The sequence below is a fragment of the Nerophis ophidion genome, linkage group LG10, assembly GCF_033978795.1.
Source record: "Nerophis ophidion isolate RoL-2023_Sa linkage group LG10, RoL_Noph_v1.0, whole genome shotgun sequence".
Classification (NCBI taxonomy): Eukaryota; Metazoa; Chordata; class Actinopteri; order Syngnathiformes; family Syngnathidae; genus Nerophis; species Nerophis ophidion.
Window position 1 is genome coordinate 15,575,579 of NC_084620.1, and position 19,628 is coordinate 15,595,206.

Here is a 19,628-nt window from a genome sequence, read left to right on the forward strand (position 1 = left end):
ATACATAAACAATGCTTCACGTTCTAGATCCGCACCCAAGGATGATCTGTGCCCGTTTTATGTGTGAGTATGACTAACCGACCTGATCTATCTTAATTCTAAATTAGGGTAAGACTTGAATACCATACTAATTTTTATTTCAATAGTATTTTCCATCTTTTCTTTCTAAACCTCTGAACGAACTGCCGCTGCATGTCTTTCTGCATTAAAGTGGTACCTCAATTTAGGAGTATTTGGAGATACACACTGTCTCTTGGTTTAAAGCAGGGGTCTCAAACTCAATTTACCTGGGAGCCATTGGATGCAGAAACTGGGTGAGGCTGCTCCGCAAGAAAATATTTCTTAAAAAATTCTAACATGCACTTTTTAATGGATTTACCTTCTTTGAATGGCTTTCTCGCCCTAGCAACTTACTTGCCAACTCTCACAATCTTTACGGGAAACACCTGAATATCAGTGCCCCTCCCGGCACTCTACCGGGGCTATCATTCTCCCGGTTTTCACCCAGACAACAATATTAAGGGTGTGCCGAGATGAAACTGCCTTTAGCGTCCTGTACAACCTGTCGTCTCGTCCGCTTTTCCGCCATACAAACAGTGTGCCGGCCCAGTCACATATTGTATGAGGCTTCTGCAGACCCACGGAACTGACTGCAAGACATAGTTGATCAACAGCCACACAGGTCACACTGAGAGTGGCCGTATAAACAACTTTATCCCTGTTATAAATTTGCGCCACACTGTAAACCCAGACCAAACAAGATTGACAAACACATTTTGGGAGAACATCCGCACCGTAACACAACATAAACACAACAGAACAAATACCCAGAACCCAATGCAGCCCTAACTCTTCCGGGCTACAATAGGGGGCAGGGTTGGGTGGGCGGGGGTGGGGGGTGTATATTGTAGCCCGGAATAGTTAGGGCTGCATGGGATTCTGGGTATTTTTTATGTTGTGTTACGGTGCAGATGTTCTCCCGAAACGTGTTTGTCATTCTTGTTAGGTGTGGGTTCACAGTGTGGCACATATTTGTAACAGTGTTAAAGCTGTTTATACAGCCACCCTCAGTGTGACCTGTGTGGCTGTTGATGAAGTTTGTCTTGCAGTCACTGCATCTACAGAAGCCAAATACAACATGTGGCTGGGCTGGCACACTCTTTGTACAAATTGTTGAGGATGCTAAAGGCAGGGCCTCCACGGTTCCCCCCCTAATATCGTTGTTTGGGTGAAATTTGGGGAGAATGATTACTCCTGGAGGGTCACTGAAAATCAGGAATCTCCCAGAAAAATCGGGGATATACAAGTATGACGCTGTAAAGTGCCTTTCATATAAAACTCACGGGCCGTACCAACATTACATTTTCATTTTAAGGTGCGGGCCGCAAAATAACGTCTCGCGGGCCGCAATTGGCTCGCGGGCTGCGTGTTTGAGACCCCTGGTTTAAAATTGCCAGCATACATTTGAGCAACAAGCATCCCTGCTGCTGGAAGTAATCGTCCACTGCCTGCCCTCCAACCACCGAAACTGAGAACATGAGTGAAAAGGGGAGAGAAAACGCGTGCAACACCCACCAAATCGGAAAAACAAACACTTAAAAACCTGCTGTGTATTAGACTCTACAAACAATCCAAACTCATTACTCTCAGTCTGCACCAATCCTAAGCAGAATTCAGCTTCTACACCAAAACAAAATCCAAACAGGGGATATCTATCCATGAAAATTTGGAGAAGCTGCCGATTGGTCTGCACAATGTGTTTCAGTTCATTATTTCATCCTAACTAATAACTGGGCAGTGAAGTATTAGCCTTGCTCACTGGGTCTGATGTAAACACAGTATACTGTATGTCTGTTGCTGTCAACTCTGACCTGTCCGATCCATCACTCAAAGACGTCCTTGTGCAACCTCGACAACAATAACAATTCCTGTTGTTAAACGACTGAAAAGTCGGCCGAAGTTGATACTGGAATATTCCGGTCCCAAGGTAAACGCTATGCACTATTTTTACATTATTTCTAGTGCTGTCAAATGATTATTTTTTGGAAATCAGATTAATTAAATTTTGAATTTGGATTAGTCATTAATGGCAGGTTATTACCAGCTTGCATAATTGACTAAAAAGAGCCCAAAATTTGGACAAAATTGCAATTTTAATGTCGGAATGTTACTGTATACTGGCACATTTTTTTATGTGTTACTTGAATGCACATAATTTATTTGCTCGAAACTTAGTAAAAGTTCCATGTAAAGTCCAGTGTGGGTGTATTTTGAAGTATAATTTAACACCAAGCACATCAGCCAGACTCTCCTCACTCATCTTTTCGTTGCGTTAGATATACATTAACCTGATTTACTGATCTTATAACAACACATGCCGCCTTTCAAGTAACCAACCACGATTAAGGTAAAGGAGCATGAACAGTAAATACAAATTGTGGGATTAATTTGCGTGTATACAGTAGATAATTACTTGTGATTAATCACATGAGTTTATTTTTGACAACCCAAATTATATCTCAAAAGTACGGTAGTTTGAGGTGCATTATATTTTATTGCTTTTCAAACAATGTTTATTATCCAAAAGTTCATTTGTTTTTTTAAAGGGCATTTCACATGTTAAAATTGTGCTGTTCTGAGATAGCCAAGCACGGATTAAATTTATTTCAGTTCATTGAAATGGTCGCCACTGATTTGAGATACAAGTTTTGAGTTACTAACTCGGTCGTAGAAACAATTGAGCTCTTAAGTTGAGGTACCACTGTACTTTATGTGATATTCTTAATGGCATCATGAGTCTAAATGTCGGGTAATTTTGAACCTTTGTTTTTGAGAAGTGGCATGATAATATGATGAACAGTAATTGGGTGCAAAAGTTGTAATTATTTTGGAAATTACATCAGGTCAAAATTCTACATAGGGGCCCAAATGCATACGAACATCTCCACTAATAGTTGGTGTCCCTTACTCACCAACTAGGTGCTTATTGTATGCATCAACAAGCTTCTAGTATAATTTTGGCTGAAAATTTGACTCCCCTTTTTGACAGAATTAAACAGGTGGTTTTCCAGGCACAGACTGGCTTTAAGCATAAAACACAAATGTTCAAAAATATTGATGTCTGGGCTTTGGGAAGGCCATTCCAGTAGCTTAGTGTTTGCTTGCTTTATCCATTTCACAAATGGTTTTGATCTACAATTGGGATCATTGTCTTCTGGAACACCCGATTGTGTCCATGTTTCAACCACCGAGCTGTTGATTTGAGGGTTATGTTGCCATAGAAACACTTTTACTTGCAGTTAGCAAGTTTCACATTGACAAAATGCTTTTTGTAGAAATCTGCCAACTTCTTGGCATAATTCTAACTGAATATCTAAACACTCTGCTTGCCAGAATTTGTGGTTTAAAACTGGTTTCCTGGCACAAACCCAGCTTTCTACCGATGTACGGGGGTTCAGGTCTGGGCTGCGGAAAGGCCCATCCAGAAGCTTAAGCCTACTTTACACATCCCAAAACCAGTTTTGATCAAGCCGTTGATTTGATGTTTATGCTGCCAAAGAGAAATCAGCAGCAGTCAGGCATAATCATTAACAAGGAGTTATTTGGGTCTTGGGTCTTGTCAAGTTAAAGACATTCTGGAAACATCAGCACTGATTATCATAACATTGAGATGGCTGAATGTCAGTACAGTACAGTAAGCTATCCATCGATCCATTTCCTACCGCTTATACCCCTTTGGGGACGCGGTGGGCGCTGGTGCCTATCTCAGCTACAATCGGGCAGAAGGCAGCGTACACCCTGGACAAGTCGCCACCTCATCGCAGTACAGTAAGCTACAATATACATATATCACCTTTTAAACCTGTTTTAAAATAAGAAAGTATGAAATAAATATAAACTTGTTGTTTACGTTGTATTGTTATTTCCTTGTGCAAAAAGTGGTTCAGGTTAATCATTAGAGGTTGAAAATTGTCATAACAATTTTGAGATTCAGTGTACTGTTGTTGTATTACCATTCCATCTTGTTAAAACAACGGTTCAAATAAATCATCAAGAACGAAAATGAGTGTGACATTCAAACCCATGATGAGTGCATGAATGTACGTGAACTATATAACAATTGAAATAGTTTATCAATGTATTTATGTTTGTGTTTAGCATCACGTACGTCCCTGCTGAGTATCTGGATGAGTACAAGAACAGCTTGGAGCAAGCCACAGCCAATGTCTTCTCTGAACCACCACTGCTAATTCCAGCTCCCAAGTATGTTCTGTCCAGCTTAAAATAAGATGGTGTTTTGTTTTTTTTAGTAAAACTGGACCATGTTTAAGTATCTTCCATTGTAATTATAGGGATGTTCCGAACCTTCCAGAGCGGGAAGACGGCGAGGGGGAGGAGAGCGTGACTTATGGCAACTGGAGCCAACCTCGGCTGTGAGTACAGTACATCAATTCACAATCTGTTGTGGATTTTTAAAGGGTATAGAATTTTGTTATTTAAATGTATGTATTTTTGATTTAGTTTTGAATTTTTTTTATTTTACATTGCCAACAATTACTATTACTACCCAGACTATAGTGCAGTTATTTGGTGGTAGTCGAAATAGTCATGTCATTTAGTTAATTTTAGGAGGTTATCTTTACAGTGGTGCCCTGGTTTTCGTTATTAATTTGTTGCAAACGGTCAAAAACCAAAACAATTTTTCCATTAGATAATCATGTAAATCCAATTAATCCATTTAAAAAACTTACATTTATTTTTTATCATCACTGTAGTATTTACTGCACAGTGGGGAGTCGTGGTTTGGTTTGTACAGCGGCTGCGCCAGCAACTTGACGGTTCCAGGTTTGATCCCCGTTTCCGCATTCCGAGTCAGTGCCGTTGTGTCCTCGGGCAAGACACTTTACCCACCTGCTCCCAGTGCCACCCACATTGCTTTAAATGTAACTTAAATATTGGGTTTTGCTATTTAAAAAGCTTTGAGTCCCTCGAGAAAAGCACTATATAAATATAATTCACTCCACTTTTTGGTACAAAACATAGTACATGAAATTAAAACACATGCAACGAAACGAGTGCTAGAATGGCAGTTCCCTTTTGGCAGTCCATCAAGAAAATATTTTTTGTTTGTCAAGTGTTGTATTATGTTTTTGTTGCTGATTGGTCATGAGTAATGTCCATTTACTTCATTTGTCGTTGAACACTGGTCCATGTAGTCACAGGCGTGTTTCAGCAGTTCCATTGAATGCATTTCCTTTTAACAATCAGAACCCATTAATCCTGTGGGGGTGTGTCCCATTTTCTTGTTATAGCCTTTTTACTCATTGTCAACAGGCTCTTTACTTAGTGTCTGTCCTTTGCTTGTGCCCTTTTTTCATCTATACTTTCCAAGTTACATCATTGCAGCTGACCTAGGGATCCTTACTGTATATCAAGGAATTATCAACAATACATTATAATATATATGATTGTACTAAATTGCAGGACCACATTTCCAAAAAAATATGTGCATTGTCTACTTCCATTTCTCCTCACTCTCTTCAACAAAGTATATTATTTTGTAATAGTTCACTTTTGATTGTGAAACACGGGTCGGCAATAATTGGCATGTTCCCAAAATGCAGAAAAGCCGAGATAGCAGCGTACAGGTAAAAAGTATTTGACGTGATGACAAAAACAAAAGGCAAGTGCTGCTAAGGGAAAGGTACACCATAGGGAATGTTACACAAAACGAAACTAAACTGGACAGGCTACAAGGTAGACTAGAATGGACTTTATTGTCATCATACGAGATTAAGGACTCCAAAGGTGCGGTAGTGGAAACAAATATGGGCACAAGAGGTAATAAAGGAAAAACTAACAATTGAAATAAACAGACTACCATCCAATAAAAATAATAAGCAATCCTGTACAATATACAAAACACTATAGAAAGACAAAATACTGTACAATATACAGAACAAGACAAGAGTACTGAAGTAATAAATAACAATCAGTGTCGGAAGTATTGCACTCGAAGGGTAGTATTGCACAGTAGGGTACTAGGATAGGATATTGCATCGGGGTGAATTATTATTATAAGTTAGAGTTCAACATGGTGACAATAACGGGATGCTGGAGCACAGCAAAAACATGTTCGCAACGTGCGTCCACATTCAATAACCAACATGACAAAGTCCCAACAAAAAAGGTTGGCATTCGCACAATTAATATAGTCTTGATTGCTAACACAAAGCAGGTGCGGGGATTAGCGCTCAAAGGCAGGCGTGAAGCTGCTGCAGGAAACACAAAAACGAAATTGCCACCAAAGTAAAAGCTCAAGAAATTAAGCCACTAAACAAACGAAAACGCCAACAAACTCGAAATAAAACAGGATCTGGTCTGCACAGATCATAATAGGTGATTTATATTCTTTCTGGAGAACTCTCACCACAAATTGATGGATCTATTGTGAATGTTCAACTTGTTTAACCATTCTTCATCTGCGGTCTTAATTTGAAATTTTGATTCTTTCCAGCCTGTCGGCTAAGTGTTTTGCTTTAGGTTACAAACAAAAATGTAGGTAATGATGAGACTCCTCACCACTACATAAGCGTAGCAAATGTCAAAGTGAACCCTGTAGGATCCAAGCTAAACTTCTGTGTCTCACTCGATACCTCGATAGCTCTAGCAACCAAAGACAGCACTTTGTTTTTCCAATCACGGGAACCAAAAAGCGAGTGTGAAGGACAGTGCGGAGTTGAAGATACAGCTGATATTCATTCAACTAAATGAAGAAATCATCAAAAACATGATCGACCGTGTTGCCGACTTGTCAAGGCAGTTTGAGTTGTTAGTCTGCACCATACTGAATATATAAACTGCAATGAAACATAAAGGGAACACTTAACACAATGTAACTCCAAGTCAATCGCACTTCTGTGAAATAAAACCGTCCGCTTAGGAAGCAACACTGATTGACATTTCACATGATTTTGTGTAAATGATATAGACAGCCTGTAGTGGTTTTTTCCACTTTAATGTTGAGTGTGACTCGAAACCCAGACCTCAATGTGTCAAATAATTTGATTTTTATTTAGAAATTTTGTGTGATTTTGTTGTCAGCACATTCAACTATGTAAAAAACTAAGTATTTAATAAGAATATTTAATTCATTCAGATCTAGAATGTGTTATTTTAGTTTTCCCTTAATTTTTTTGAGCAGGTTTGAGCAGTATATATATATATATATATATATATATATATATATATATATATATATATATATATATATACATATATATATGTGTATGTGTGTATGTACTGTATATATGTATGTACTGTATATTTGTGTGTTTATGCATGTGTACCTCTGTAGGTGTTTTTATGAAAATGTATTTAATTTAATATTAGTAATTTATTTTATTATTATTATTGTTAATAACATTTTAATTTACACTTTCAGTATTTTAATGTACTACTACCAATAATTATAATAATTATAGTAATGAAAACAATAATAATAGTAGTAAATATTGATATTGATATCATATGACGATTCTATAGTAGTTATTGGTTCATGTTATCAAATGTTTATTTATCTTTATTTGTTTATCTATTGTATGACATATTTTATATACAATAATATAATAATAAATATAGCTATTAAAAAAAAAAAAAATATATATATATATATATATATATATATATATATATATATATATATGTCTCTATTGGATTATCCAGAGAATAGTGCTTGATACCGTGGTAGAGCGCAATATGTAGGTGTGGGAAAAATCACAAGACTACTTCATCTCAACAGAACTGTTTCATGAGGGGTTCTCTCAATCATCAGGAGATTCTCATGATTAATGATTCTCATCATTAACACATCCGACACGTACGTAGGATTAACCGAAGGAGCGTTCAAAACAAGATGGAATAATCACAACGCCTCCTTTAGAAACCAGACTTTGCGGAACTCTACAGAACTCAGCAAACACATTTGGAACCTCAAAGACAATAATGTTGAATATTCAATAACATGGCAAATTCTTGCGTCCAGCACACCTTACAACAGTGGTAATAAAAGATACAACCTATGCTTGAAAGAGAAACTGTTTATTATATATCATCCAGATCTATCATCCCTTAACAAGCGCAGTGAAATCATTTCAACATGCCGCCACAGACGGAAACACCTCCTAGGTAACACATGAGCCAATCACCACACCCTACGCCTGCCTGTACCCACCCACTCTGTGCCCTATACAAACCATTGTATGTGAATGCTTCCATTAAAATCTCCTGATGATTGAGGGAACCCCTCATGAAACAGTTCTGTAGAGATGAAGTAGTCTTGTGATTTTTCCCACACCTACATATATATATATATATATATGTATATACATGTATGTATATGTATATGTATATATACATGTATGTATATATATATAATGTATATATATGTATGTATATGTATATATACATATACATTAGGGCTGTGGATCTTTGGGTGTCCCACGATTCGATTCAATATCGATTCTTGGGGTCACGATTAGATAATATATCGATTCGATATTTTTCCGATTCAAAACGTTTCTGTATTCATTCAATACATAGGATTTCAGCAGGATCTACCCCAGTCTGCTGACATGCAAGCAGAGTAGATCTAAAAAAAAAAAAAAGCTTTTATAATTGTAAAGGACATTGTTTTATCATCCATCCATCCATTTTCTTCCGCTTATTCCCTTTTGGGGCTGCGGGGGGCGCTGGCGCCTATCTCAGCTACAATCGGGTGGAAGGCGTTGTACACCCTGGACAAGTGCAGCAATGTTTTAGCAACTGATTGCAATAATGTACATTTGTTTTAAATATTAAACGCACCAAAAATATGACTTATTTTTTATCTTTGTGAAAACATTGGACACAGTGTGTTGTCAAGCTTATGAGATGCGATGCAAGCGTAAGCCACTGTGACACTATTGTTCTTTTTTTCTTTTTTTATAAATGTCTAATGATAATGTCAATGAGGGATTTTTATTCACTGGTATGCTGAAATTATAATTAATATTGATACTGTTGTTGATAATATTCATTTTGTTTTACTACTTTTGGTTTGTTCTGTGTCGTGTTTGTGTTTTCTCAATTGCTCTGTTTATTGCAGTTCTGAGTGTTGTTGGGTCAGGTTTGGTTTTGGAATTGGATTAAATTGTTATGGTATTGCTGTGTACTGGTTTGTTAGATTGATAGAAAAAATAAATTATTTTTTAAAAATGAGAATCGATTCTGAATTGCACAACGTATTCGAATCGATTTTTTCCCACCCCCCTAATATATATGTATATATACATATATATGCATACATTTATATGTATATATATATATATACATATACATTCATGTGTTTATATATACTTATATTTGTTGTGTGTGTGTTTATTATTTGGTTTCAGTATTCATTTATCTCAAAACTAGTGTAACAGTTATTGATTGACTATATTTTCTATTTTTATTGATTTATTTATATTTTAATACTATTAATAATCATAAAAACTAAGAACCTACAAGCAACAGTTCTGGACACCCTGACAGCAGCCCATCAGAAGTTATTTTAAACCAGAAGAACGTTAATTAGAGTAAAGGCACCACAGTGGAAAATGCTAGGTGTTGACTTTACTGCCTACCTCCTCAGGGTGGCGCTCTTCAGGCAGCCCGGCAAGTCTCTGGGCATCAGCATTGTAGGGGGACGTGGGATGGGCAGTCGTCTTAGCAACGGCGAGGTGATGAGGGGGATTTTTATCAAGCATGTCCTGGAGGACAGTCCTGCTGGACACAACGGCACCTTAAAGACTGGAGACAGGATTGTCGAGGTATTTTTTCTTTTAAAGTTCAACTTCTTCAAGCTTAATGTGCTATAGAGTGATGCTACCTGATGTCTCCTGTCAGGTGGACAGCGTGGACTTGAGAGAGGCCAGTCATGAGGAGGCGGTGGAGGCCATACGCAATGCGGGCAACCCCGTGTCCTTCTTGGTGCAGAGTATCATCCACAAGCCCAGAGTAAGCCTGAATACCCATTATTGCTTGTTTTCCGACAAGTTAGCATAAAATTTGACTATGCAATGGATTAAATCCCTATCTTTATCCAAACAAAAAATATTTGTCGAATGATCAAGGGTTATTCGTTGGTGCGGTTCCCAAATCACATCAAACTATCGCGTGCCCCAGACATAATTCTACACGACAAAACAGATGAAAACTTGGTAAAGTATGGAGGTCTACAACCTATATGTGTGTGGCTGGGTCAAGGAAATTGGAGTCAATACTCTCCTGGATTAATATGCATGGTTTATGCTCGGGTAAGGTTGCATTTCATGATTTAACTTTGCGTCTATTGCTATGTTTGTTGCCTTGTTGTCGTCACACACGCCGTTTACGAGTACACATGTTTTTCCCCATCTTTATAAAAATATGACGATAGATGTCAACATTGTGTATGTGCTGAAAGCTTCATTTATGATTGTTGCCTTTGGTAAAAACTTAACTCCATTAGGTTTTGCTCACTATTTATCTAATTTATTTAGACTCACTAAGATGGTGCTTTACGGAACACTAGTGGCAAAAATGTGTCTTAAAAATACAAATAATAGGAGGATAGTACTTACACGGTAAACACTAAACGTTAAAAGTATATATAAAAAAAACATTTAACGGAGTGGTCACTGCAAACTTGTGTATTCTTTGACTCTGCTCCCTTGGACTGCAGTGTGTGGTACTTTTGTTGTCTTTTTTTAAATAAAATTTTGCAATTTTTGCCATTCTTGATAACCTTTCGAAGAACTCTGAAAAAAAAGTTTATCCTTTTCGCGATTTAAACGGTCCATACAGCAGAAAACAACGCAAGCATAGGGCATTTTTCTTCAAGAAAGTCTAAATGGTGCCTCGTACCCATTGAGAACAAATGCTGGCTTGACCACCACGCGTATTCAATGAACCGGATGTGAGCCGGACGTGAGGTTTTTTTTAATCCAAGCAATTAGACAGTAGAATATTCTTACAATACATTGTGTTGTACAGTGTGCATCAGCAGCTGTGGCAGAGACCACAGAGGACAATGCAGTATCTGTGCTGAGAGACAAGAAGGACAAGGTTGGTGAAATCAAACGTGGTCTTCATTTAATTTTTTTTTTTTGTATTGACGACTGTGTGTCTATAGTTGTTTTGTCATTGTCTAAACTTGTGGTTGTGTCCTCTTCTCTGTAGGAGGCTGACAGTCACAGTAGACTTGTCCTGCGCCTCTCCCCAACTAACCCTTTCACTCCTACCCCGTTTAAGGTTTGTGTATCTCTGTTGTGGTTTTCATTTTAGTGTTCCTATTGTGTGTGTGTGTGTGTGTGTGTGTTCGTACAGTATGTGTGTGAGTGTGTATGTGTGCATGTAGTAGGTGCAGTGCAGTGTCCAAGCATGTTTGTCTTCCTCAAATTACCACATATGATTGTTGTTTGTCCCCTCTGCCATTTTAAGTACATAAAAAAAAGAATGCTTGTCAAAACACTAGTCAAAGATCCTATATGTGACAAGAACACTTGTTGTTTTTAAGAACCTACTGCAAAAATGTTAGTCAAAGATCCTCTCGAGTGACTGCAGCCTTTCATTCAATCAGCCAGACCATAAATCAAGCCTATCAGCTCCTCTCGCCAAGTGTATTGATCCCAAACAAACAAAAAAAAAAGTGTCACCTTTTGCTAGTAATATTGTTTTTCAAACAGGCGAAAAAGCATGAGACAAAGAATGTCCCAGTCGGCAGCTGTGGAGTTGTTGCCCTGCCGGTGGTGCCGCACGTTGGTGAGACGGACACCGACGAGCTGACGGAGATCCCGGGCTGGCCTTTGGAAGATGCTCAGGAGGGGAACAATGAGGAAGAAGAAGAGGTTGATGAGTTTGGATACAGCTGGAGTGAGTACATTTTTATTATTATTATCTGCTGATAAGTTTGCCTCGTTACAAAGATATCTATGTTTATTGTAACAGACACAGAAGGTAAATAAAATAATATTATAAGGCTATTGAATACATGTAACATATGCTGTATATGAATGACTGTTCATTAGATTGAGGCAAATAAGTACTTGATCCCATTCCAACCAGGAGAACTTTTTTGTCTATGAAGCACAAACATTTGAAAAGTATTCCAAGGCCCAGTTTACAGCGCACACCAAATCAGATTTTTTTTTGCCCTCAAGTGACACATAGATTTTTTTCCCAGTTTAAATGCTTCAAAGTGCTTCAAATCTGATCCGATTCAGGCCACGTCAGGAAGTAGTCCAAATCCGATTGGAATCTGATCTTTTCAAATGCGACTTCAGTCTAAACGCAAAGCTACGTGATTCCGACCCGCATGTGACTTTTTAGTCATCTTTTGGCGAGCTACTTCACTCTTGGGAAAGATGCAGCCCACCAGCAAGTGGATACTTTATCACAACATCTGGTTTCGGTGAGCAGTCTATTTTCGAAGGCCGACTTTTCGGTGCGTCACCTGTCAATAGTGTGCCAATAATAGGCTATATGTAAAATATTAATACATATTTTAATTACGAAGAAATAGCAATTGTTGAAGTACCGTAATTGACACTTCAGCGTTTATGCTTACATTTGAGTTGAAAAATAAAGCTAACGTTGATACAGGCTTATGTCCGTGCCTCCTCTACTTAACAGCCAAATATATTACACGGTATACATCTATTCATACATTATGTTACTTTAATTTAATTTCACAAAAAAAATACACATTTTTAAGGTATGGCAACGTTATCTATGGTGGCAACTTTTATTTTATTTTGTAGTAGTAGCGACTTCCTCGTTCATTTACGGAATCCGGTCAACTTCGTTTGTTTTCACTTTATCGAAACTGCGCATGCAAGTGACGTCGAGGCCACACTAGAGCCAGACAAAGATCATGTTTTACTTGCAGTATAAACGGTCAGCTGGAAAAAAAAAACAGATTTTTGAAAAAAAATCCATTCGAGTCACTTTGCCCTGCAGTGTAATGTAGCAAGGACCTCAGGGACAATTGACTACAAGATCACCAGTAAGAAGCTTGGTGAGAGGATCCACTCTTGATGCAAAAATTGATAGATGAAGAACAAATACAAAATAACGGTGTCATGTGACCAAAATGTAGCTATTTGCCATTGATGTAGAATGGTGAATATGCATTGCTACTATCAAACATGGACGTTGAATGTACTATGTACTGTAAATGTACCATAGGATCATGGAACAGAAACTCCTGGCCTCAGCTTGAACACTGACGTGGTTTGGTCAACCTGCATGACACTGACCCAAATATACGGCCAAAGCAACAAAGCAATGGCTCAAAGAAAAGCTTGAGTGGCCCTAAATCATCTTTAAAAATCTGTGGAGCGAGCTGAAACTTGGCTTTGAAACCAGAAACCTTCAGGATTTGGAGCATATCTTTAAAAGGGAGTGGAACTAAATCCATACGAAAATATATGCAGCCTTGATTACCAACTACAAGGACCATCTGACTACTTCTGCCATTTAAAAATGTAAGGTATTAAAAAAAGACATAAATGTTAATATGAAACAATATAGCCTTGTAATTCAATAATAAAGTTGTTTGAACCAAATTAAGAACATCTAAGATATCCCCCTTCAAAAATACAAAATGGTTTGTTCCACTTGGATGAGTCAAATTTTGCTTGAAGTTCAAATACTTCATTTGTAACCGTTTCTGGATACATTTTACACTGTCTTTCTGTTACAATGAAACTACCATAAAAAATATGGAATGTTCATATCTTCATACGGGCATAAACGTGCAAAATCAGTTGGATTCAAATGTCTTTTCTCCTTTATGTACATAAAACTATTACATATTCACTGTCTTACCCCTAATAAATCACTTGTAAACGATGACGATATCAGTATTGAAATTATGTTTCAGAGGACGTCATCCAGCGCTATGGCAGACTGCCAGGTGTCCTGCACATGATCGAGCTGGAGAAAGGCAAGACAGGACTGGGCCTCAGCCTGGCGGGCAACAGGGACCGCTCCCGCATGAGTGTGTTCGTGATCGGCATCGACTCAGCAGGGGCGGCTGGGAGGGACGGACGCATGCTCGTCGGGGATGAGCTACTAGAGGTAAGACACAGCCAACCCATTAATTGTTTTGTTTAATTGTTTGGTTTAATTATTTGTCTTTCTCTAGATTAATGGGGAGGTCCTCTATGGCCACAGTCACCAGAATGCATCGTCCATTATCAAAAGTGCGCCGTCCAGAGTCAAAATCATCTTTATACGGTAAAACAGATAAGTGAAAAAAATATGACAATGTGTATGGTTGTATTTAAATTATATATACTGTATATTATATATTGGGGTCTTTCTATGTGGAGTTTGGGTCCTCTCCGGGTACTCTGGCTTCCTCCTACTTCCAAAGAAAGACATGCAACTGGGGTTAGGCTAGTCTGTGAATCTGAGTGTTAATGTTGTCTGTCTGGGTTGGCCCTGCAATGAGGTGGCAACTTGTCCACGGTGTACCCCGCTTTCCGCCCCAGTGAAACTGCGATAGGCTTCATTATCCCCGCAACCCCGAGAGGGACAAGTAGTAGAAAAATGGATGGATGGGTCCCTCCCTATTGTGATGTTATCAATATCCACGAGAGGAAGCATTTGTACTGGGGAAAGTTCTTCAACCCCACTGCATTTCTTCTGATTTATGTATTTTACCAGGAAGATGAAGTGTTGTCAAATGACAGAAGAGTGTCTCCAAGTCTTCTTAGCACTATTGCCAGTCATGATTTCTGCTAGTCAAACACTGGGCTGCCCCCTTGTGGAGGTGTTCTCCATGCTGCCATTCCTTGCCTACGTTAATGCACACTGCCCGGGCTTGTGGAAGTGCAATGTATGTCTGGATGTATGCTCTCATGCAAATACTTTGCCTTTTGTGTCCGCTGGCATTTAATTACCCAGTAAATGCACGACTCAAGACACACTTCTTGCCTTTACTTGTAATATGTACTGCATGGGAAGTCGGTACATAACCGAAGGCTTCCTACCGAAAAATCAGAATGTAATGAAAATGAGTCACCCGTCTACTAAGCAAATGAATAGAGGTAGTACCAAGGAAAAGTGCTGCACCATGCCTTTATGGTTTGGATTAACATTTTCTGGATTTAGGCAGATCCCAAATACACAAAAATAGGTACAAAAAGTTGGTTTAGCTTATTGTGACCCTTTAAAGTCTACTGTTTCAAGACCTCTTGGCCTTCTCGGTAAAATACATAAATCGCAAAGACGAGTGGATAAGACAAAAGCAATGTACTGAGAAAATAGAATAATTCACATTGTTCAAACAGTTATTATTGTATGTTTCCTTTGTTGCACTTTTCCTAAAGAAAAAACATTGTGAACTATGTCAATCTTACAACAACTCACAATATAATTTAATTCAGATTCTTTAGGTGACCATACGATTCAGAATTGATTCTTGATTCAACACTATTCTCAATTCAAACTGATTCTCTCAATATAGTATTTAGTATAAAAGTGGTAAAAAGATAATTTCCAAAAAAGGTTACAAAAAATCCACTCTTGGCTGCTGAAGTACAGTATGATGTATACTCATGTAAACTGTTGAAGGCCTAAAAATGTTTTCTTTTTCAATTTTGTGAAAAAAGAAAAAAGGATTTTTGAACAAATTGACCCAGTTTTAATCGGAATAAATTACAATTGCAACTTGAAGGTAAATCATATGTTTCCAGCACCCCTATTGTGAACTAATAAATATGAAATATTTGTTTTACATATTATTATTATTTGCATATTTTTTTTTTGTAACAGGAACACAGAATCCCTGGAGCAGATGGCGGTGGGTCCTGTGAGAGAAACAGTTGGAGACACAATAGACCCTCATGAAGAGGTGCAACAAGTAGTAGACAACATCATAAGCTGGAAATTACTTTCTGACACACATACACACACACTCATATACAGTATATACATACATATACATATATACATTTACACATATATATATATATCTATATATATATATACATATACTTATATACATATATACAGTACATATATATACATATACACACATAGATATATGTGTACATACATATATATAGACATATATACATACATATATATACTGTATATACATGTCTACATATATACACATATATACACACATATACATATATACATATATACACACACAAATTTATACATACATATATATATATATATACATATACATGCATACATGCATACATACATACATACATACATACATTCATACATACACACACACACACACTTAGTAACACAGGTAAATTATGTTACGTTATGTCTCCTCACAGCCAGAAACAACGCCCGCCAATGGTAATGTGGACGGCGCCGCAACGCTAAAGGCGAGTTGCCTATTTCCATAAAAACTACTAAAAAAAATAAAACACAATTACTGTGATCTTGGAGGCATGGACAAAATGATAGTGCAGGGAAAAAAACAAACAGAAACATTTCCTAAGAATATTTAGACAAAAGTATTGGGTTAAGACCTATTATTAAAGAAACCTGTGTATCTTTGGACAAAAGTATTGGGTTGGAACCTGTCATTAAAACCAACTATTTATGTTGTGGTCACCATTAGGAAAACGATGAGGAGACCACAAAGGTGAAAGTGCATGAAGAATATAGTGTTCAGCACACAGAAAGTTGTACTGGAGGTGCCAGGAACGGGAAACCAGAGCTTGCTTACACCGTGGAAACAATTCGAAACAGCCCAGATGAAAGCATATCCAACGTGATTCGCGCTGGTCAACTGGAAACAGCCGCGAGTGAGTCATCCTTCCTTCTTAAGGGTGAAAATTGAACGACAGACTTTAAGCTATAGTGTTTGTTTTTAGGTCATAGCTTGTCATTGGTTCAAAACGACCCAGAAGAACGCCTCACCAGCGTATCCAGCGTGCTTTGTCAACTGGAAACAGCTACGAGTGATTCATCTTCCCTTATTCACAGTGATGAGTTAAAAGGCACATACATAAACTCTTCCTATAAAGGTCAAAGCCAATCATTGGTTCCAAACCACCCAGAAGAAGGCCTTGCCTGCTTACCCAGCCTGCTTTGTCAACCGGAAACGGCCACCAGTAAATCATCTTTCTTGCTTCAGGCTTTTTAATTTAAGGACCCATCCAATAAATCGTGTTCTTTTTTAAGGTCATAGCCATTTATCAACTCAAGACAACCTAGAAGAAGGCCCCGACAGCATATCTAGTGTGCTTTGTCAACTGGAAACAGCCATAGGTGAGTTATCTTATTAAATGAAATGTAATGAAATAATACTAAACTATGTTGTTTTTAAGGTCAGAGCCGTTCATCGACCCCTTCTACACTAACCTGCGACCCAGCCACATGCCCCATCATCCCGGGCTGCGAGACCACCATCGACATCTCCAAAGGGCGGACTGGACTTGGGCTCAGCATCGTAGGAGGATGCGACACCCTGCTGGTAGGTGGAACAACCACTTATCTAGTTTACGAATTTTACAACGCAACATTTTTTTCTGAATGGCTCACATGCTGCAGCAGGTGGCCCACCCATAATTTAGTGTCATAAATTACATAACTACTGTTACATACTTACTGTGTGTTGGCGTTTGGCCACCACAGACAGTGTCCCGCATTGGGATGTGTAACCTATGACACTTGTAGAATAAGTAGATCGAAGTGAACATTTTTCAAGAATGGGCCTTTGACAACATTTTCTTTGTTTCTAGGGGAAACTAGGGCTCGATTAAATTCTATACGGCTGCGAATCTTTTGGGCACCACGCGATTTGATTAGATTTGAATCTTGGGGGTATGATTCGATTCATAATCAATTTTCCATTCAAAACGATTCTTGATTAAAAATCAACTATTTTTAATAACATTGGGTTCCAGTTCTATGATTAACCACATTTTTCCATAAAATAGATAAACAGCGGGATACATTTCTATATTACTTAAAAGAAAACGGGTGTTGTTTAATAAAATTCCACCCAAACATTTAATAAAATCCAATACAAATAAGGCAACGAGAATTACCCATCACTTCTCTTTTTTAATGTTAATCTGTACAGCAGATATCGGCATTTACATCAACAATATGACTTTCCTGAGTGGCCGGATAGGACAGATAAAAAATTATCATTATTATTATTAAATTTCTTTAAAAAACAACAACTTTTTTTTATTACGAAAATGAAAAAAAAAAGATTTTGTATTGAATAATTCTGTAATTTGAATTATTTTGTACTGATTTTTATATATATATTTTTAGATATGATTAAATATTAGTACGTACAAATTATATTTTAATACACTTTTTAGGTGTTGGTAGATGAACTACTGTGTCCTGTTTAATTTATTGCAGTTTAATTGTTTTGTTTTGTGGCTGAAAATATTTTTGGGGGAATAACATTATTTTTCAAATATTCTGTATGTGACTTTACTTTGAATGTTCTGAACTCCTCTTTCCGTTTGTATTAGAAATGGCAACAGTGGAGAATGAATGTGCATGTGCGAGCCAGTCTTCACAACAATAATAGGATAACAAAAAGAAGGAACATATTGACTACAGTGTCGAACTCTCACAAAGATTTACGGATAAAACTTTACCATACATGGGGATATACAGGGCAAGATTAAACGGCTCGTTTGAAGGAAGTATGAAGGAAGGAAAAGATTGTTTTATAAGTGAATTATATTTGTATAGCGCTTTTCTCTAGTGATTCAAAGCGCTTTACACAGTGAAACCGAATATCTGAGTTACATTCAAACCAGTGTGGGTGGCACTGGGAGCAGGTGGGTAAAGTGTCTTGCCCAAGGACACAACAGGAGTGACTAGGATGGTGGAAGTGGGAATCGAACCTGGAACCCTCAAGTTGCTGGCACGGCCACTCTACCAACCGAGCTATGCCGCCCCAATGTCTCTGCCATGCCTCCATGGTTTAATTACACATTTGGGGTTCCCAAATACACAACAACAGGTACCATTAGGTTAGAAAAAATGTGCATTATATATATTGAATAATATTGGTAACTTCAGTGTGTCCTCATCATCATTTCTACTAATTAGGATCAAGATCTTAATTTGTGGAGGCGAACCATCGACTCAAAGTTTGGTGCAATGCCACGCCCACATCCTATGTTGTAAATAATATCTATTTACAATTTGTGCTTGCTCATTATTTTTGATATATGTGTGTAATCGATTCTAAAGTGATGTGATACCAGTTTGATTGGAAATAGCATACAGCCGAATTCGCCACCAAGCTCAGCCCACTACGAATAGATACAAATATGTACAAACCCATATGAGTGTCATCATTATTTTTACCAATTAAGATCAAAATTAGAACTTGTGAAGCTGGGTTATTAACATTTCCTGTTATAAGCAAATTATGTTTTACAATGTATCATCACCCATCAGTTTAGTATGGCGTGGGGCAGTATTTTGCCTCTAGGCTCCACCCACTACAAGTTGGTAGGAACAGGTACTGACCCATCCGGCACCTCGGAGTGTCATCATCATCATTTCTACCAAATAAGATCAAGATCTGAATTTGTGGAGCCAAG

The 19,628-nt window shown here is 37.8% G+C and overlaps 1 protein-coding gene across 1 annotated transcript in view; it reads left to right on the forward strand.

Annotated features, from left to right (window-relative positions):
* Window positions 1-19,628, forward strand: part of LOC133560264 (multiple PDZ domain protein) — a 66,426-nt gene that overhangs the window by 33,892 nt on the left and 12,906 nt on the right. Inside the window, exons 22-37 of the mRNA XM_061912601.1 lie at window positions 28-63; window positions 4,159-4,263; window positions 4,353-4,433; window positions 9,674-9,851; window positions 9,928-10,038; window positions 11,056-11,127; window positions 11,242-11,313; window positions 11,748-11,934; window positions 13,946-14,142; window positions 14,210-14,301; window positions 15,844-15,922; window positions 16,371-16,421; window positions 16,661-16,847; window positions 16,917-17,156; window positions 17,227-17,313; window positions 17,373-17,518. Coding sequence (XP_061768585.1) covers window positions 28-63; window positions 4,159-4,263; window positions 4,353-4,433; window positions 9,674-9,851; window positions 9,928-10,038; window positions 11,056-11,127; window positions 11,242-11,313; window positions 11,748-11,934; window positions 13,946-14,142; window positions 14,210-14,301; window positions 15,844-15,922; window positions 16,371-16,421; window positions 16,661-16,847; window positions 16,917-17,156; window positions 17,227-17,313; window positions 17,373-17,518 — 1,921 coding nt within the window. The remainder of the gene's footprint in view (window positions 1-27; window positions 64-4,158; window positions 4,264-4,352; window positions 4,434-9,673; window positions 9,852-9,927; window positions 10,039-11,055; window positions 11,128-11,241; window positions 11,314-11,747; window positions 11,935-13,945; window positions 14,143-14,209; window positions 14,302-15,843; window positions 15,923-16,370; window positions 16,422-16,660; window positions 16,848-16,916; window positions 17,157-17,226; window positions 17,314-17,372; window positions 17,519-19,628) is intronic.